This window comes from Oncorhynchus masou, chromosome 9 (genome assembly GCF_036934945.1).
Source record: "Oncorhynchus masou masou isolate Uvic2021 chromosome 9, UVic_Omas_1.1, whole genome shotgun sequence".
NCBI lineage: Eukaryota > Metazoa > Chordata > Actinopteri > Salmoniformes > Salmonidae > Oncorhynchus > Oncorhynchus masou.
In genome coordinates this window covers 17,994,345-18,015,980 of record NC_088220.1, presented here as the reverse complement: position 1 = coordinate 18,015,980, position 21,636 = coordinate 17,994,345, and the positions used below count along the sequence as shown (strand labels likewise).

Sequence of the window (21,636 nt, the reverse complement as noted above, 5' to 3'; positions counted from 1 at the left end):
ATTTAAAATCACGGCAGATACGCAACAGAACTGAACAGAAGCAGAGAAACTACAGAGCTCTCTTCTCCTTGAAAGCCTGGTTGGGGGGGCAAGTGGGGGGGGAGGGCTTGAGTCAGAAAGCCTAAATGAAGGCTGGTTGTGAAAGCTTAATACTAACATGGTACGAAGGGCACCTCTGTATAATTAACCCCACCTCTGCCTTTATTAACTCCCATGGGGTAATGGAGTTTGTGCTTCTGTGTACAATTCAACTTATCAAGCATACAAAGACAAGACGAATACAGACAATAAATACTATAAGAACGGATGCAAATGTATATTATATACATTACAGACTGTTCTGTCAAAGCTGGCTGGAGTGTTGGTGGACATATTCCATCTCTCCCTATCCCAGTCTGTTGTCCCCACTTGCTTCAAGATGTCCACCATTATTCCTGTACCCAAAAAAGCAAAGGTAACTGAACTAAATTACTATCTGACCGTAGCTGTCACTTCATGAAGTGCTTTGAGAGGCTAGTTAAGGCTAGTTTATATCACCTCCACTTTACCCGACACCCTAGACCCACTACAATTTGCATACCGCCCCAACGGAACCATGGAGACGCAATCGACATCACACTGCACATATTGCCCTTTCCCATTATCCCAAGAAGAATACATACAGTGCCTACAGAAAGTATTCACTCCGCTAGACTTTTTCCACACTTTGTTGTTACAGCCAGAATTAAAAATGTATTCAATTGAGATTATGTGCCACTGTCCTACACACAATACCCCATAATGTCAAAGTGGAATTATGTTTTTTGAAACTTTTACAAATTATTTAAAAATGAAAACGCTGAAATGTCTTGAGTCAATAAGTATTCAACCCCTTTGTTATGACAAGCCTAAATCAATTCAGGAGTCACACAATAAGTTGCATGGGCTCACTCTCTGTGGAATAATAGTGCTAATCATGAATCAAATTCATTAAAATTGAAAAGCTATTATTTCTAGAGTCAATAAGTATTCAACCCCTTTGTTATAGCAAGCTGAAATAAGTTCAGGAGTAAACATTTGTCATATAGTCATATAATAATTTGAATGGACTCTGTCCAACATCATTTTTGAATGACTACCTCATCTCTGTATCCCACTCATACAATTATCTTTAAGGTCCCTCAGTCAAGCACTGAATTTCAAACACAGATTATACCACAAAGACCAGGGAGGTTTTCTAATGCCTCGCAAAGAAGGGCACCTATTGGTGGATGGGTATAATATAAAAAAGCAGACAGTGAATATCCCTTTGAGCATGGTGAAGTTATTAATTACACTTTGGATGGTGTATCAATACACCCAGTCACTACAAAGGGACAGGTATCCTTCCGAACTCAGTTGCCGGAGAGGAAGGAAATTGCTCAGGTATTTCACCATTAGGCCAATAGAGACTTTAAAACAGTTACAGAGTTTAATGGCTGTTCTAGGAGAAAACTGTGGATGGATCAACAACATTGTAGATACTCCACAATACTAACCTAAATGATAGAGTGAAAAGAAAACATGCATCCTGTTTGCAATATGCCTCAAAATAAAATGCAAAAAAACGTGGCAAAGAAATTAACTTCTGGTCCTGAATACAAAGCATTATGTTTGGGGAAAATCCAACACATCACTGAGTACCACCTTAAATATTTTCAAGCATAGTGGTGGCTACATCATGTTATGGGTATGCTTGTCATCGGCAAGGACTAGGGAGTTTTTTTAGGATAAAAAGAAACAGAATAGAGCTAAGCAAAGGCAAAATCCTAGAGGAAAACCTGATTCAGTCTGCTTTTCAACAGACACTGGGAGACCAATTCATCTTTCATCAGGACAATAACCTAAAACACAACACTGGAGTTTCATACCAAGACAACATTGAATGTTCCTGAGTGGAATAGTTACAGTTTTGACTTAAATTGTCTTGAAAACTCTATGGTAAGACTTGAAAATGGCTGTCTAACAATGATCAACAACCAACTTGACAGAGCTTAAAGAATGTTTAAAGAATGATGTGCAAATATTGTACAATCCAGGTGTGGAAAGTTCTTAGAGACGTACCCAGAAAGACTCACAGCTGTAATCACTGCCAAAGATGCTTCTACAATGTATTGACTCAGGGGTGTGAATACGTTTGTAAGATATTTGTAAGATACTTCTGTATTTAATTTTCAATACATTTGCAAATATGTTTTCACTTTGTCATTATTGGGTGTTGTGTGTAGATGGGTGGGAAGAAATCTATTTAATCAATTTTGAATTCAGGCTGTAACAACAAAATGTGGAATAAGTCAAGAGGTATTAATACTTTCGAATGCACTGTATGTAAGAATGCTGTTCATGGACTACAGCTCAGCCTTCAACACCATAGAGCTTTCCAAGCCCATCACTAAGCTCAAGGCCCGGGGCCTGAATTGCACCGGGGCCTGAATTGCAGCCTCCGTGATCCTCAACACGGAGGCTCCACAAGGGTGCGTGCTCAGCCCCCTCCTGTACTCCATGTCCACCCATGACTGCGTGGCCACGCACGTCTCCAAGTCAACGTCAACAAAATGAAGGAGTTGATAGTGAACTTCAGGAGACATCAGAGGGAGCATGCCTCCTGATACAGCAACTGCACCGTCCACAACCGCACAGGGCTCTCCAGAGGGTGGTGCCATCAGCCCAACGCATCACCAGAGGCACACTATCAAAATGAAAAGAGCCTAGTTTTCTTAAAGATCAACTGAACCAAAAAACAAACAATTTCTGGTTGAAAACTGCCTATTTGGCATCGGTAGTAGTCATAAACATAAATTCTAGTCCCGAAATGTAATAAAAAGTGTAAGTAGGATAACTTTAGTCATAAAGTCAGTATTTTACAAAATGTGAATGTCGCACATTTAAGGAATCCATGACATTGCCGATTTACAAGGATATTTGAGGGTTGGCTTGGACAGCTGGCACCACCCATCTAAATGATAGGAACATATGATAAGGGTGAGCAGGAAAAACAGGTGCATGCTATCCAATCATAGCGACAGAATCAACCTACAGCCCCGCCAATTTCTTTACAGACAGCAGAACTACCCAATGGAGTCATTAGCACGCAGCGCCTCAACTTGTTTGATTTACATGAGACATACAATACATCGTTGCCAATGTTATGCTGAAAGAACGAGACCTGTTCTTAATAAACCGCTTAGGTCTTTTCCAACTCAAACATCCTCACATTAGTGACCTAACATTAGCAATACACAACTGTCATTCCCTTAGCCAGTCATAGACAATACTGTACGGTGGCTGTGAGGGATAACTCGGTATTCATGGCTTCAGTGGCATTTCTTAATGAGGAGGAGTTCAGCCCCCCCTTAAAAAGTTGAGCCTCTGCTGGCCTTTCTTATAGAGTTTAAGTCGGAAATTGACATACACCTTAGCATTTAAACTCTGTTTTTCACAAGACATTTCCTGACTTAGGTCGGTTAGGATCAACACTTTATTTTAAGAATGTGAAATGTCAGAATAATAGCAGAGAGAATGATTTATTTCAGCTTTTATTTCTTTCATTACATTCCCAGTGGGTCAGAAGTTTACATACACTCAATTAGTATTTGGTAGCATTGGCCCGTTCCTCCTGGCAGAGCTGGTGTAACTGAGTCAGATTTGTAGGCCTCCTTGCTCGCACATGCTTTTTCAGTTCTGCCCACAAATCTTCTATAGGATTGAGGTCAGGGCTTTGTGATGGAAAAATTACTTGTGTCATGCACAAAGTAGATGTCCTAACCGACTTGTCAAAACTGTAGTTTATTAACAATAGATTTGTGGAGTGGTTGAAAAATGAGTTTTAATGACTATAACCTAAGTGTATGTAGACTTCCGAATTCAACTGTAGATCTGCTTTGTGCACTTTCCCCACCATAGTTTCTCTGAGGAGGGCCGAGCACGCCTCCATCCAAATTCACAGGACTGCATTGGAGCGGGTTGAGTGCTTCAAGTTCCTCTGTGTCCACATCACTAATGAATTAACATGGTCCACACACATTAACTCCCACCCAGGAGGATGAAAAGATTTGGCATGGGCCCTCAGATCCTCAAAAAGTTATAAAACTGCACCATTGAGAGCATCTTGACTGTCTGCATCACCGCTTGGTATGGCAACTGCTTGGCATCCGACCCCAAGGCGATACAGAGGTTAGTGCGTAGGGCCCAGTACATCACCAGGCGTTGTCCAAAAAAGTCATAGACCTGCCACGTCTCAATTGTCTGAACTTTGACTAGGCAGTTCCAGAACTTAAAATGTGTTACTTTTTAGCCATTTTCATGTAGACTTGATTGTGTGTTTTGGATAATTGTCTTTCTGCATGACTCAGCTGCACTTCAGCTTCAGCTCACAGATGGATGGCCTGACATTCTCCTGTAGACTTCTCTGATACAGAGCAGAATTCATGGTTTCCAGGTCCTGAGGCAGGAAAGCATCCCCTAACCATCACATGTGTGGTTTGGTTTTCACCAGGCATAATGGGACCTATGTCATCCAGAAAGTTAACTCAAGTTTACCAAAAAGCACCTGGAAGCACCTGAATGTTTTATAGACAGATAATTCACAAGTATACCTGTTTTACTGATATGTGGTTGTCCCACCGAGATATCTTAAGATCATTGCGCTAACTGTAAGTCTCTGAAAATAAGAGCGTCTGCTAAATTACTAAAATGTAAATGTAAATTCCTTGGTTTGGGTTGCAAATTGTCTTAGTTTTATTTTATTTATGCATAATGTTCCTGCCTAGTGTTAGTGGCTGGTTGTGCCCTGGAGACAGCTGATGGGATTCCCACAGCTTCCTCTCAGTCTCAACACGACTAGTTGATATACACTGAACAGAAATATAAACGCAACATGTAAAGTGTTGGTCCCATGTTTCATGAGTTGAAATGAAAGATCCCAGAAATGTTCCATAAGTACAAAAAGCATATTTCTGTTTACATTGCTGTCAGTGAGCATTTCTCCTTTGCCAAGATTATTGATCCACCTGACAGGTGTGACATATCAAGAAGATGATTGAACAGCATTATCATTGGCGTGCAATTGGCATGCCCCCGGAATATAACACATGACTGCAGGAATATCCACCAGAGCTGTTGCCAGATAATTGTAATTTCTCTACCATAAGCCGCCTCCAACATCGTTTTATAGAATTTGGTAGTATGTCCAATAGGCCTCACAACCGCAGACCATGTGTAATCATGTCAGCCCTCCCGAGTGGTGCAGCGGTCTAAGGCACTGCATCGCAGTGCTTGAGGTGTCACTACAGACCCGGGCTCATGCACACTGACACGGTCGCCAGTTGTAGTGTGTTTCCTCCAACACGTTGGTGAGGCTGGCTTCCGGGTTAAGCAAGCAGTGTGTCAAGAAGCAGTGTGGCTTGGCAGGATCTTGTTTCGGAGGATTCTTGTCTCTCGACTTTCGCCTCCCCCAAGTTCGTACTGGAGTGCAGCAATGGGACAAGTCTGTAACTACCAATTGGATATCATGAAATTGGGGAGAGAAAAAAATAACAGAAATTAATTTTAAAAACACATCAGCCCAGGACCTCCACATCCGGCTTCTTCACCTGCAGGATCGTCTGAGACCAGCCACCCAGTCAGCTGATAGAACTGTGGATTTGCACAACAGAATCATTTCTGCACAAACTGTCCGAAAGCGCCCCAGGGAAGCTCATCTGCTCGTTGTCCTCACCAGGGCCTTGACCTGACTGCAGTTCAACGTTCTAACCCACTTCAGTGGGCAAATGCTCACCTTTAATGGCCACTGGTATGCTGGGGAAGTGTGCTCTTCACGGATTAATCCCGGTTTCAACTGTACCGGGCAGATGGAGGTGTGTGGGCAATGTCAGCGTTGTGAACAGAGTGCCCCATTTTTTTTTTTTTTTACATTGAACTTTTATTTAACTAGGCCACTTTATTTAACCGCCTATGGTGGCGGTGGGGTTATGGTATGAGCAGTCATAAGCTTCAAACAATGAACAAAACTGCATTTTATTGATTGCAATTTGAAAGCACAGAGATACCACAACGAGATCCTGAGGCACATTGTCGTGCCATTCATCCGCCGCCATCACCTCATGTTTCAGCTTGATAATGCACGGCCCCATGTGGCAAGGATTTGTACACAATTCCTGAAAGCTATTAATTTCCCAGTTCTTCCATGGACTGACATGTACGACAGCGTGTTCCAGTTTCCGCCAATATTCAGCAACTTCGCATAGCCATTGAAGAGGTGTGGGACAACATTCCACAGGCCACAATCAACAGCCTGATCAACTCTATGCGAAGGAGATGTGTCACGTTGCATGAGGCAAATGGTCACAGCAGATACTGACTGGTTTTCTAATCCAGGCCCCTAACTTTACAAAAAGGTATCTGTGACCAACAGATGCATATCTGTATTCCCAGTCATGTGAAATCCATAGATTAGGGCCTAATTCATTTATTTAAATTGACTGATTTCCTTATATGAACAGTAACTCAGTAAAATCTTTGAAATTGTTGCATTTATATTTTGAACATATACTATATCTTAACAACACAGGCCTCTTTCTCTCTCTGTCTATCTCTGTCTCTCTCATGCTTTCTCTGTCTCGCTCTCTTTGTCTTTCTCTGTCTCGCTTTCTCTGTCTCTCGCTCTCTTTGTCTTTCTCTGTCTCGCATTCTCTGTCTCTCGCTCTCTTTGTCTTTCTCTGTCTCGCTTTCTCTGTCTCTCGCTCTCTCTCTCGCTTTCTCTCTCGCTTTCTCTTTCGCTTTCTCTCGCTCTCGCTCTCTCTCGCTCTCACTCTCGCTCTCTCTCTCTCTCTCTCTCTCTCTTTCTGTCTCTCTCTGTCTCTCTTTCCCTCCCCCCTCCTCTCCCTCCTTGGTCTCCATTAAACTTGCATACTGATAGCTTTCTAATTAGCGAAGCAGCAGAGAAACAGAGGAACATGGTGGTTGTGTTCTGCATGGTCCCAGTCCCCCGACCTGTATGAAGCCTGGCTCTGGGAGCTTGTTAAAGATGAAGTGTACGACTGTGCTGTGTACACAGCCCTCACTGTGGCCCTACAGGAGCTGTCTTGTTCAGCTTCACTCTCAGCCTCAGACACACAGGGGACCTGCAGGGAGGAGACAATGGGACGGGAGAACAGTCACAGGCCAGGGGACCTGCAGGGAAAAGACAATGGGGTGGGAGGACAGTCAGAGGCCAGGGGACCTGTAGGGAGAAGTCAATGGGACGGGAGGACAGTCAGAGGCCAGGGGACCTGTAGGGAAAAGACAATGGGGTGGGAGAACAGTCACAGGCCAGGGGACCTGTAGGGAGAAGTCAATGGGACGGGAGGAGACAATGGCACTGGAGGATAATGGGACGGGAGGGCAATCACTGAATTAATACTGTATGCATTGTGGAAACACATTGAGGAACTAGAACAGATTAAATAATGTTGTTAACTTGTAGAATATTTGAACTACAACTGCAGAATATTGATTGAGAGGAGTAAATTTGATGAGGGTGTCATCTTGCATTGAACTGGAAGTTGGAGGGCATTATCATGTAAAATGTCATATATTACATATTTGTCCTTAATGAAGTGACTATACACAAAGCAAAACATGATAATAGGAGGGCTTTCTGCTTGCATGAAAACAGTCTGTCTGTATGGCCTGAAAACAGTCTGTCTGTATGGCCTGAAAACAGTCTGTCTGTATGGCCTGAGAACAGTCTGTCTGTATGGCCTGAAAACGGTCTGTCTGTATGGCCTGAAAACGGTCTGTCTGTATGGCCTGAAAACGGTCTGTCTGTATGGCCTGAAAACGGTCTGTCTGTATGGCCTGAAAAAAGGTCTGTCTGTATGGCTTGAAAACTGTCTGTCTGTATGGCCTTAAAAAAGATATGTCTGTATGGCCTGAAAACAGTCTGTATGGCCTGAAAACGGTCTGTGTGTGTGGCCTGAAAACAGTCTGTCTGTATGGCCTGAAAACGGTCTGTCTGTGTGGCCTGAAAACTGTCTGTCTGTATGGCCTTAAGAAAGGTGGAGCTTTTGGCAGCAGTGTAAAAAATTGAGTGAAACATGCTCAGAGCAGAACAGTGTGTGATGACGAGGAGGACTATAGTAAAGGAGAAGAGGTGGATGTTGGTCCCAAGCGGTCTGTCTTGTCAGAAAGGCTTTATTTAGAATGTGTCATTTTTAGGTTTTAATTTTCCCTGCAGACTACCTTGACTTATTCCCCACTGCTCTCAACTTCTGTAATGAAATACATTTATCATCTGCAAAAAGGCAGATGAAACTGTCTGTTTTGCTGAAGATAATTGCTAAATCCTCTAGTCTCTCTTCCCCCTCCACACGAGCTTACCTCTCCCAGGGTGGTATTGACAGTTTAATCATTTTGTCCCTGCAGTCTGAAATTAACTTGATTTTATCTGTCAGGACTCCTTTGAAGCTATTGATTTAAGATATTAGGCCAGTCAGTGTGCATACTGAAGGTGCTTGTTGACCGATATATGGGAGGAGAGTCATTATATCTTTCAGTCTGATGTGGCCCTGGATCCACCTGTGAGTTAGCTAGCTACAGTATGTATGTTTGCAATAAAGATTATTGGTGTCTTTTTTTCAGTAAAATGATTTATTATAAAGTGCCTGTCTCCTCTGCTTTACTGGCCATTCCAGCTCTCTTCCATGTTACCTTAATGTGTTTTGTCTTTTCATTACTGCCTGGGCTCCATCCAATATCGATTTGAGCTCTGAAGATCTATTGTTGAAACAGATCGAGGAGAAAGAAGCATTTCTGTCATACCGTGCAACAATGACCTTTGCCTATGGATTGTGGTATCCACCCCTTTACCTTACATCATGTTCTGCATTGATTTTGTGTAATTTCTCAGAGTAAAAAACCTGTCTGCTAGTACACCCTGCCTCAACCGCAGTTCTACCAACCCTGCCTCAACCACAGTTTTACCAACCCTGCCTCAACCACAGTTCTACCAACCCTGCCTCAACCACAGTTCAACCAACCCTGCCTCAACCACAGTTCTACCAACCCTGCCTCAACCACAGTTCTACCAACCTTGCCTCAACCACAGTTCTACCAACCACAGTTCTACCAACCCTCACAGTTCTACCAACCCTGCCTCAACCACAGTTCTACCAACCTTGCCTCAACCACAGTTCTACCAACCCTGCCTCAACCACAGTTCTACCAACCCTGCCTCAACCACAGTTCTACCAACCCTGCCTCAACCACAGTTCTACCAACCCTGCCTCAACCACAGTTTTACCAACCCTTCCTCAACCACAGTTCTACCAATCTTTCCTCAACTACAGTTCTACCAACCCTGCCTCAACCACAGTTCTACCAACCTTGCCTCAACCACAGTTTTACCAACCCTGCCTCAACCACAGTTTTACCAACCCTGCCTCAACCACAGTTTTACCAACCCTGCCTCAACCACAGTTCTACCAACCCTGCCTCAACCACAGTTTTACCAACCCTGCCTCAACCACAGTTCTACCAACCCTGCCTCAACCACAGTTTTACCAACCCTTCTCAACCAACCCTGCCTCAACCACAGTTCTACTCAACCCTTCCTCAACCACAGTTCTACCAACCTTGCCTCAACCACAGTTTACCAACCCTGCCTCAACCACAGTTTTACCAACCCTGCCTCAACCACAGTTTTACCAACCCTGCCTCAACCACAGTTCTACCAACCCTGCCTCAACCACAGTTTTACCAACCCTGCCTCAACCACAGTTCTACCAACCCTGCCTCAACCACAGTTCTACCAACCCTGCCTCAACCACAGTTCTACCAACCTTGCCTCAACCACAGTTCTACCAACCTTGCCTCAACCACAGTTCTACCAACCCTGCCTCAACCGCAGTTCTACCAACCCTGCCTCAACCACAGTTTTACCAACCCTGCCTCAACCACAGTTCTACCAACCTTGCCTCAACCACAGTTCTACCAACCCTGCCTCAACCACAGTTCTACCAACCCTGCCTCAACCACAGTTTTACCAACCCTTCCTCAACCACAGTTCTACCAACCCTTCCTCAACCACAGTTCTACCAACCCTGCCTCAACCACAGTTCTACCAACCTTGCCTCAACCACAGTTTTACCAACCCTGCCTCAACCACAGTTTTACCAACCCTGCCTCAACCACAGTTTTACCAACCCTGCCTCAACCACAGTTCTACCAACCCTGCCTCAACCACAGTTTTACCAACCCTGCCTCAACCACAGTAATACCAACCCTGCCTCAACCACAGTTCTACCAACCTTGCCTCAACCACAGTTCTACCAACCCTGCCTCAACCACAGTTCTACCAACCCTGCCTCAACCACAGTTCTACCAACCCTGCCTCAACCACAGTTCTACCAACCCTGCCTCAACCACAGTTCTACCAACCCTGCCTCAACCACAGTTCTACCAACCCTGCCTCATCCACAGTTCCTGATGTTTGTTTATTGTGCAGTCAATCAGCCAGTGTTGGGTAGTTCTCTCAGATAGATCTGTTAAACAACCCCTCACCCTCCTCTGCAGATTACTATTCGTTTTTTCATGGAAGTGAGAGAGGTGTGGTTGTGAATGTGGTTGTGAATATAAATATGATTGTGAATGATTGTGATTCCGAATGTGATTGTGATACTAATTGTGATTGTGAATGTGATTGTGATACTAATTGTGATTCTGAATGTGATTGTGATACTGAATGTGATTCTGAATGCGAATGTGATTGTGATACTAATTGTGATTCTGAATGTGAATGTGATTGTGATACTGAATGTGATTCTGAATGCGAATGTGATTATGATACTAATTGTGATTGTGAATGCGAATGTGATTGTGATACTGAATGTGATTCTGAATGTGATTGTGAATGTGATACTAATTGTGATTGTGAATGTGATTGTGATTCTGAATGCGAATTGTGATACTAATTGTGATTGTGAATGCGAATGTGATACTAATTATGATTCTGAATGCGAATGTGATTGTGATACTAATTATGATTGTGAATGTGATTGTGATACTAATTGTGATTCTGAATGTGAATGTGCGTCATGCCTACTTATTCGTCAGGTCTGCACATTTCTGCTCCACATTACTATACTCTACCTGTAGTGCATTACAATGTGTTGGAGGCTGCGCGACTGATGGTAACCAGCTCATTTTATTTTTGGACAGAGTGGGCTCTCTACTACTTTTGAAGATTAATATAATATTGGGGTGTGTAAAATGGGTCAACTTTGAGCACCTCTATCTCCTGAATGTTTCGGTGTTCAGGTCCAAAAAGTGAATTTCTAACACTCTACCATGGCCAAACATGTATGGAAGGTTTTGTTCATATCAACCAGTTTTTGCCCAGTGGGAGGTGAGTTCTTGATTCCCAGTGTTTATCAGAGCACCCCACACATATTTTGTTTTATATTTCTTTGTAACTTTGATATAGTTAAAGGTAAACTATTCAACAAGGTCAACGGTTGTGTTTGAGGGTAGCCTTGATACAAGTCAGACCATAATCTTTATTTACCTTTTCACATTAAAATCATTTCTTTGGGGCAATTCTTCTTTGACCCAGGCATACGTATACAGTGTCCGACGAAAACATCCTTGTCACTTCAATTTCTCTTTCAATGACTTACATGTCCACCTTTCAAAAGAACCCTGCAAATCCAATTATGACTTCTATTTCTAAACAACCTTCAGAAGCAGTGGTCATGATGAAAGCTGTTAGCGTATCAACCTACCATTTGTCATGTCTTTGAGTATTTCACACAGGCAGGATGTTCCTGTAAAAGTGATTTGTCTGACCCTCCTCTTTCAGCACTCAGCTTTAGAAGTTTCAAAAGGAAAACAAAAGCTCAGTCTTTCCACACATTCTCATGTTTGTCAGATTATTTATTAAATGCAAGTCGAGAGATAGGATGGGTTTCATTTCATCTCATAGTTTGGGAAATCTTCACATTCTTTACTCACTGTGAGCAGGAACTACAGCCCCGGTGCAATTATTTGCAAAGAGCAGGGGAAATGGAATTAAATGAATTGTAATTAAAGGGTTCATTTGAATTGAACTTTTGAGTTTCAATGTAAGGTTTTAGGTGCGCTAAAACACATAGTCCTCAGAGGAGGCTGGACTCCAGTTGGAAATGCAAGCTGTTTGCTGCCTGCTCACATGGTAGCTAGACTCAATTCGCAAATGTGATCTCTTGCAAACAAACTGCCCATAGACCTTGCCCATACTGTAGGTACAGATCTAGGATCAGCTTACCCTCACCGTATCGTAACTTTCACTAGTAGTGGGAAACACTCAACTGACCTTAGATCAGCGTGTTTGGGCACCCTATTCTCTTAATAGTGTACAACCTTTGACCAGGGCCTATAGTGCACTGTAAATATAATAGGGTGCCATTTGGGACACACCATGTCTCTCCTGCCTCCTCTTGTCCAGGTGCAGACCTGCAGGTGTGCCAGCCCAAGAGCCTGACTTGCTGTTCCAGGAGGATGGAGGAACGTTACCAGATGACTGCCAGGCAGAATATGGAGTCAGGCCTGCAGATAGTCAGCGCACCGCTCAAACTCCTCATCATCCAGAACGCAGCTGTCTTCCAAGGTGAGAATGTTTCTTATGTGTGTCTTGACTGTTGTCCATCATACACACTTTTCCAGAGCCATTTACAGGAGCAATTAGGATTAAGTGCCTTGCTCAAGAGCACATTCAAAAAATGCACCTCGTCAGCACAGAGATTCAAACCGGCAACCTTTCAGTTACTGGCCCAACACTCTTAACCGCTATGCTACCTGCCGCCTCAACATCTCATTTGAACTTGGGTGGAGTCATGACGACAATTTAGGAGGATCAGAACAGTAGTTTCCTGTCTCAACTAGGCTATCACCATCTTGTTTTGGCCTTCTTTAAAATTGTTGCTGCTGCTTATTGAAAATGAATTGCATTTACAGTACATGTTTAACTTTTTAAGATACATTTTCAGTTACTGAGAGATACTGTTACTTCTTAGCATGCAGTCTGTTCTGTGGTGAGAGTTTTGACATGCAAGAGAATGTGGACCCACAGGACTATACTTTACAATGGGTCAACTCTTGTAGCAACTAGCATGACACGCCATCATCTTGACATGCCAATTAAAAGTTGATGTTTAATGTGGAGCAAAGGGCTTGGCTGACTTGGTTGTAAGCTACATGCTAACAATGTTAGAGACGGCCACTGTGGTTGACTCCAGTTCCCTAGAAGAAACTCGATGCTAATTGGTTTAGGATAGGACTTGAAAGAACTCCCTAAACAACCCACCGAGTGGAATCAATACTAGAACATGCTGGTCTTGTCCTGTTTTGTTTGATCTCTTTCTCTCTCCCCCCTCTCTGTCTCTTTCTCTCTCCGGTCCTCTCTGTCTCTCTTTCTCTCTCCTGTCCTCTCTTCCCCACCCCTCTGTCTCTCTTTCTCTCTCCCCTCCTCTCTGTTTCTTTCTATCTCCCTCTCCCCTCCTCTCTGTCTCTCTCTCTTTCTTTCTTTCTTTCTTTCTTTCTTTCTTTCTTTCTTTCTTTCTTTCTTTCTTTCTTTCTTTCTCTATTTCTTTCTTTCTTTCTCTCTCTCTCTCTCTTCACAACTCTGTCTCTTTTCTGTTGGGAATTGAGTACATGCCTTCTTTGCAATCTTCTGTGCTCCTCTGTCTCTTTTGTTCTTTTGTGCACTCAGATCAAAGGCCTTCCCCCTCTCCATCTCCCATCTTGGAGTAGTATTCTCTCTCTCTCTCTCTCTCCCCCTCTCTTCTCCCTCCTCCTCCCCCCATCACCTGCCTCTCTCTTAACTCAGACTGCATCAGAGGTTTGCCCTTTTGAAGTCAACTTTGCCGAACAATGGTGAAAGTAATGACTCTGTCACAGGTTTTTCGGGGGCTGTTCAAATGACAAGCTGCTTCTGCATCGGGAGTATCAAGGAATAGATCTTCTATTCCCTCATACCTGTTGATTAGAAACAGGTATCATCAGGAATCTCCATATAGAGAGTTATTTGTTTAGTCTGTTTCCCTCTGTAAACTGTGTTCTGTGATATAAGTATGACCTCTCAAAAACAGTTTGACATTTCAGAAGTTTGAGGTCACTTCAAATCAAATAACATTTTATTTTATCGCATGCTTCGTAAACAACAGGTGTAGACTGACAGTGAAATGCTTGGTAAACAGCAGGTGTAGACTAACAGTGAAATGCTTGGTAAACAACAGGTGTAGACTAACAGTGAAATGCTTGGTAAACAACAGGTGTAGACTAACAGTGAAATGCTTGGTAAACAGCAGGTGTAGACTAACAGTGAAATGCTTGGTAAACAGCAGGTGTAGACTAACAGTGAAATGCTTGGTAAACAACAGGTGTAGACTAACAGTGAAATGCTTTGTAAACAACAGGTGTAGACTAACAGTGAAATGCTTGGTAAACAACAGGTGTAGACTAACAGTGAAATGCTTGGTAAACAACAGGTGTAGACTAACAGTGAAATGCTTGGTAAACAACAGGTGTAGACTAACAGTGAAATGCTTGGTTAACAACAGGTGTAGACTAACATTGAAATGCTTGGTAAACAACAGGTGTAGACTAACAGTGAAATGCATACTTTCCAACATGTAGAGTTAAAGATAAAAATAATAATAATCATTTAAATAGTGACACAAGGAATAAATACACATTGAATAACAAATACCATTAACAAGTAAAAATAACATAGCTATATACATGGAGTACCAGGACCGAGTTGATGTGCAGGGGTACAAGGTAATTGAGTTAACTATGTAGGGGTAAAGTGACTAGGCAACAGATGGATAATAAACAGTAGCAGCAGTGTATGTGTTGAATATGAAAGTATGTGTGTGTGTGTGTGGTGTCACTATGCGTGTGTGCTCATGTTATGTGTGTAGGCATGTGTAGTGCGTGTGTGTATGTGTTTGTTGGGGTGTCAGTGTAAGTATGTGTGAGTGTGTGGATAGGGTCCAGTGTACGTGCATAGAGTCAGTGCAAGAGAGTTAGTGTAAAAAAGGGTCAATGCAGGTAGTTGGTGCATCGGTACCGCTTGCCGTGCAGTAGCAGAGAGAACAGTCTATGGCTTGTTTTGCTTTGACAATTTTTTGGGTCTTCCTCTGACACGCCTGGTATAGAGGTGCTGGATGGCAGGGAGCCTGGCCCTCATTCTCCTGCGGGGAAAGAGGCACTGTCATGCCCTCTTCACAACTGTGTGGGTGTGTGTGGAACATGTTTACTTCCTTAGTGATGTGGACACCAAGGAACCTGAAGCTCTCAACCCGTTCCACTACAGCCCCGTCGACATCGATGGGGGTGTGTTCGCCCCTCCATTTCCTGTAGTCCACGATCAGCTCCTTTGCCTTGCTGACGTTGTGGGAGATGTTATTGTCTTGGCCAGGTCTCTGACCTCCTCCCTGTAGGCTGCATCATCGTCATCGATGATCAGTCTTACAACTGTTGTTTCGTCAGCTAACTTGATGGTGGTGTTGGAGTCGTGCGTGGCCACACAGTCGTGGGTGAACAGGGAGTACAAGAGGGGACTAAGCATAGACCTTTGAGGGGCCCCCATGTTGATGGTCAGTGTGGCGGATGTGTTGTTGCCTACCCTCACCGCCTGGGGGCAGCCCTTCAGGAAGTCCAGGATCAAGTTGCAGATGGATGTGTTCAGTCCCAAGGTCCTGAGCTTGGTAATGAGCTTAGAGGGGACTATGCTGATCTGATCTGTCGTCAATGGCTATAGATGTGAGTGCTACGGGGCGATAGGAAATTAGGCAGGTTACCTTCGCATTTTTGGGCACAAGGACTATTATGGTCTGCTTAAAACATGTTGATATAACAGGGATAGGTTGAAAATGTCAATGAAGACACTTTCCAGCGCATGTTTTGAGTACGCATCCTGGTATTCCGTCTGGCCCCGCAGCTACGGAGAGCAAGATCACCTAGTTGTCTGGGAACAGCTGGTGCTCTCAAGCAAGGTTCAGTGTTGCTTTTGCACCATTCCTTTCTTTTTGGAGAGCAGAATTCCTTCCTCCTTTTTTAAAAGGATTTATTCAGACAATACAGAACAAGATGGGGAAGTATGGCAGGAGGAGAGATAGCTAACTGGAAAGGTGGTCTGGGGTATCGAACTCACAACCTTCAGGGCTCTGTGCTTGGAGTTACCACTCAACTACACAACTATGAAACTTTTACCTATTGGCTGTCTGTTAACAGTGCAGGTGTTCCAACGAATGTAGACCGTCTTCGGTTACACCTTGGTGTGTTGTCAATGTTCACAAATTTCTTGTGAGATCTCTTTGTGACATCATGCTATGGGGGTCGGATAGCTATTACTTTGAATGAGCAGTGGTATCCTCATTTTCTGGTTCAGAGCCAAAACCTGTGCTGTTATATGATGCTCTGCTGGGCTACAAGTTTGAGGATGAAGTTTGATTTTGTGGAATGAGATCAGCAAAATATTTGCATAATGATAAAGTATGATAGTCAGATGGCAGCATATATTTTGACTTGATGGACCAGCCAAATTCATATTGATTCATCATTACCACCATCCTCTCACTCTCAATGATTGCCTCTCTCACTGAAAGGCCTGATGTTGTCCAAGTTGTTTAAAATTGACAATCCTTCAGCCTTAGTAGGACAGCGATGCTAATCTTGAACTCTAATCTTTTGAAAATGAAAAGCTGATGCAGGCATGCTGAGAATTTAATTTCCTCAATTATGAAATATGATATTTCTGATGAACTTGTTATTATCATCAGCTGCTGCAAGCCTTTGCAGAGCCTGAGGTTGATTATATATTTTCATTTTTTTAAATACTGGTGAAGTGTCTTGGGTGATTATTATTATAGTAGCCTACCTTATGGAGTGAAAAGTGCCTCAGAGAGAAGGAGAGTTGTCAACTCGGTCAGCCGCACTAAAAAACTAATCAGTGGAGGAGTTTGGTTTTTGCCATTTCCTTCAAAGTGACTGACATCTCCAGTTACTGCAGTAATGTGTGCTTTAGAGCAGTTTCAGTGATGGGTAAAGGTCGGAGGAGGCGGAGGAGGAGGCGGAGGAGAAGGAGGAGGAGGAGATGGCGGAGGCGCAATAGCCTCACTTTGAACCAACCATTAGGGAGGGAATGTTGGGGACACAATTTGTCTTCAAAAAGAGACGAGAGAGCAGAACAAATTATTTTGTTTATTAAAGTGTGTTCAATTAAATGTGGTGTGACTGATGCATTTGAAATGAGTAATTCTACCCTACTGTAGGTACAGTATTTGTGTGAAGAAGCAACACAGTATCCGACTGGAGATGTGACAGACGGGACTTGGGCCTAGATTCAGTCAGTTCAGTCTTAACCTGCAATAACATTTACGCAATACCGTCGGGGTTAGGGTTAGGGTGATTCACATTTTTGTAATAAAAATAAAAAAACTTCACATTTTCAAACAGTCCATTTATATTTTACAACGGGGCTATACATTTGGGTGAGTTTTTTTTCTCTCACCTGAGTAGCCTCTTTTCACTGCCAAAAATAAAATGAAACCATCTAGTATTCAGCGAAATAACAACACAATGTCAAATACAGGTAGCCTCGTCAAATAATGAACATCCAATCACATTAACCGTTACTCTCTCACAGGAATTCCACTAACGGTCCGTATGTAGCTGCTGCTCATTCCGTTTGCTCAAAAATGTATAAATGGTTATTAAAAAGTAAGGTCCGCGTCCATAGAGACACATACCAGCTCTACTGGTAGTACTGCTATTACCAGCAGTACTACACCTGCACCTGTCGATGACACAAGTTGTTCTGCTTCCACGAGCACATCCAATAACAATAATTCAATAATTCTACATTTGTTGTTAGCCCAGCTAACATGGACACTGACAGTTGTGAATCTGATGCAGCCGAAGAGCTACTGTCCCCTTACACGGGAAAGCACCGAAAAACAGACAGGGACGTTGGACCATCGAAGATGCGCAAATATGATGAGAATTACATTGATTTGGTGTTCACTTATATTGGGAGTAGTGCCTTTCCTCAGGCACAGTGTGTTATATGTGCAAAAGTACTATCTCACAACTCAATGAAACCTTCACAATTGCGCAGACATTTAGAAACAAAACATGACAATTAGAAAAATAAGCCAGAGGAGTTTTTTGAGCGAGAATTAAGATGACTTTCGAGTAGTAAGACATGTATAAAAGCAACATATACCATTAATAAGAAGAGGCCAGAAGCGTCTTATATGGTGATGTCATGACATTGCCCTGTTGGTGAGGTTTATGAGCCCCATGAATACCTTTCCCCCCTTTGACTCTTGGAAAGCCCTTTGTTAACATAGAGAGAGTCTGGTAACATCAAAAGGTTGGGAACGGAACCAACCAGTTGGATTGGTACTTAAAGAATATTATGTCAGATCAGTTGACGTCTGAGACATTATTACTGACGATAGGACGACATAAACTGTATCTTGGAAAGTCTACACATTCTAGTTGGAAAGTCTACACATTCTATCAGATTCACATGGAATTGTTGTGCAATTTAAATGTTTAAATATGAAACTATTTGTGAAAAGATGAAATGTAAACTTTCCTTCTAAATGAGAGAATTGTTTTCATTGTTCATAGTTGTTTTATTTATTTTACTAGAGTATCTTGCCATGGCAAATCGCGCTGTTAAGACACTGATACCCTTTGCAACCACGTACCTACAGTATGTGAGAGTGGATTCTCGGCCCTCACTAGCATGACAACTAAATACAGGCACAGACTGTGTGTGGAAAATGATTTAAGACTGAGACTCTCTCCAATACAACCCAACATTGCAGAGTTATGTGCATCCTCTGAAGCATACCCTTCTCATTAACCCGTGGTGAGTTATTCACAATTTCCGATGAACAAACAATGTTTTATATGAAAGTTGGTTAAATATTGATTATTATTTTATTATTATTTGTTCCCTGGTCCTATAAGAGCTCTTTGTCACTTCGCACGAGCCGGGTTGTGACAAAAACTCACACTCATTCTTATGTTTAATAAATGTATCGTATAGTGTGTGTGTGGCTGGCTTACAATGATGGTAAAACACTGACCCTGGTGCTAGAGGGTTATGCAGCTGGAGGTTGAATGTTTGAAGTGGTACGAGACTATAAAAAGTTTGGGAACCACTGACCTAGAGGACATTGCCATAGGTAGAAATCCCTTGGAGCTGTGTTATACAAGCTCAAACCCTGGAATGTGTTGTAATCTACACCGCTACTAGGTTGGTATCAATACTTATTCTAACAATTTTTAATTTGAGTGTCATTATTTCTATATAGCCTTTCTTGTTCTAAACTTCTAACATGGGTGGGATGTAGGGATGGGAGTGGTTTTGTGACAATGATCACAAGAGGAGTAACCATTCACCGATTTGACAGCTTCAACGCAGTTACACCTCCGACATTGCCCAAACAAAATAAATTATATGCCTTGAAGTTGTCGGTTATTTTGTGTTAATGCTGAACTGATTGAACCTAGGCATTGGAGTATTCTCTACATCCCAGCATATGGGGGGGGGGCAAAACAACACACTCACAAATGAGCTTCTCTCAGCTGGCTCCACTACACAGACCCTGGAGGGCAGGGATCACAAACCACATTACTGTCTCTACAGTTTCATCACACACCATTACTCCACTGCACACCAGTGAGAAACTGGCACCCTGAAAGAGCCAGAGGAACCATCAGGGTTCACCAGGGGGAGTCACTTAGAAGTCCAAAGAGAACCTCCAGTTAATAAACATGAGAGAATTGGAGAGCAGTCTTGGTTAGTGGGTACATGAACAAGGGTTGAGGAGCCTTGATTGCTCAGACTCCCAGAGACTTGGGTGATATAAGTGGATAGCAGTATCTGGCTACATGCAGAATAAACATGTGGACAAGGAGGGAGGGAGAGAAAGTCTGTGATGTCAATTCCTCTGCCTGTAAGGAAAGTGGGACAGCCAGCACCCCTGGAACGACTGGCTGGGTCCAGGGAAAGCAGGCACAGTGGGGAGGTACACAAACTGCTCTGACTGTGTTTGCCTCCCAAATGGCACCCTATTCCCTTTGTAGTGCACTACTTTTGAGCAGAGCCCTATGGGTCCTGTCCACAAGTAGTGCACTATAGGGAATAGTGTGCCATTTGGGAAGCAGACTCACAGGAAGCATGAGGCGGTGTGAGCTGGGCTATCCGTACGTGGTACTGCGAAGTAGTGAAGCTATATGCTCATCTCTGAAAAACTCTCTCTGAAAACCTCTCTTTGAAAACAACTCACAGGGGAAAAGGAGCACTGGAAATGATAGGGAGTTGGGAGCTAGCTTGAAAGGACACTCAAACATCAACACATCGGACAACCTGGGGTGTTCAGCTTCACTGCTACACCACAGAATATGTCTGATGAGGCCCTTATTGCAACTATCACGATGAAGAGAGCTAGTATACCCAATGACAAGAGCTAGGATACCCAATGACAAGAGCTAGGATACCCAATGACAAGAGCTAGGATACCCAATGACAAGAGCTAGGATACCCAATGACAAGAGCTAGGATACCCAATGACAAGAGCTAGGAGACCCAATGAAGAGAGCTAGGATACCCAATGACAAGAGCTAGGATACCCAATGACAAGAGCTAGGATACCCAATGAAGAGAGCTAGGAGATCCAATGAAGAGAGCTAGGAGACCCAATGACAACAACTAGGAGACCAAATGAAGAGAGCTAGGAGACCCAATGAAGAGAGCTAGGATACCCAATGACAAGAGCTAGGAGACCCAATGAAGAGAGTTAGGATACCCCATGTCAAGAGCTAGGAGACCCAATGACAAGAGCTAGGAGACCCAATGAAGAGAGCTAGGAGACCAAATGAAGAGAGCTAGTAGACCCAACCGAATGCATAAAAAATGTGAACAACAGAAAAAAACCTGGAATAAATCTTGTTCCTGTCCTTGAGTTTTGCCGCACCTCATTGCTCCTAGCGGGGCCATCAAATTAGCATCTCATTAGCACCTGAAAGAAGTTGTATCGACTTTTCCTCCTCTCTTAGAGATGGGTTTTAATTACTCTTAAGTGTATTAGGAATTAGAATTGCGGACCCCCGTGGCCACTGGCAGAGGTGGGGGTTGACCTTGGGAACAAGCGCTGCCCTCATTTGTCTCCGATATTGCTGAATGGACTGGAGGAGGGTGGAGGATCCCAGGTCTCTCAGGGCAGATCTGCACCTCCCTCCAACAGAAGAGGTGCCTCTCGCTCCAACAGAAGAGCTACCTCTCCCTCCAACAGAAGAGCTACCTCTCCCTCCAACAGGAGAGCTGCCTCTCCCTCCAACAGAAGAGCTACCTCTCCCTCCAACAGAAGAGCTGCCTCTCCCTCCAACAGAAGAGCTGTCTCTCCCTCCAACAGAAGAGCTGCCTCTCCCTCCAACAGAAGAGCTGCCTCTCCCTCCAACAGAAGAGCTGTCTCTCCCTCCAACAGAAGAGCTGCCTCTCCCTCCAACAGCCTCTCCCTCCAACAGAAGAGCTGCCTCTACCTCCAACAGAAGAGCTGTCTCTCCTTCCAACAGAAGAGC

General features: G+C 43.4%; 1 protein-coding gene across 1 annotated transcript in view; it reads left to right on the top strand.

Moving 5' to 3' along the window:
• The window catches only part of gpc3 (glypican 3), a 443,954-nt gene that overhangs the window by 17,992 nt on the left and 404,326 nt on the right, over window positions 1-21,636 (top strand). Inside the window, exon 2 of the mRNA XM_064973352.1 lies at window positions 12,479-12,640. Coding sequence (XP_064829424.1) covers window positions 12,479-12,640 — 162 coding nt within the window. The remainder of the gene's footprint in view (window positions 1-12,478; window positions 12,641-21,636) is intronic.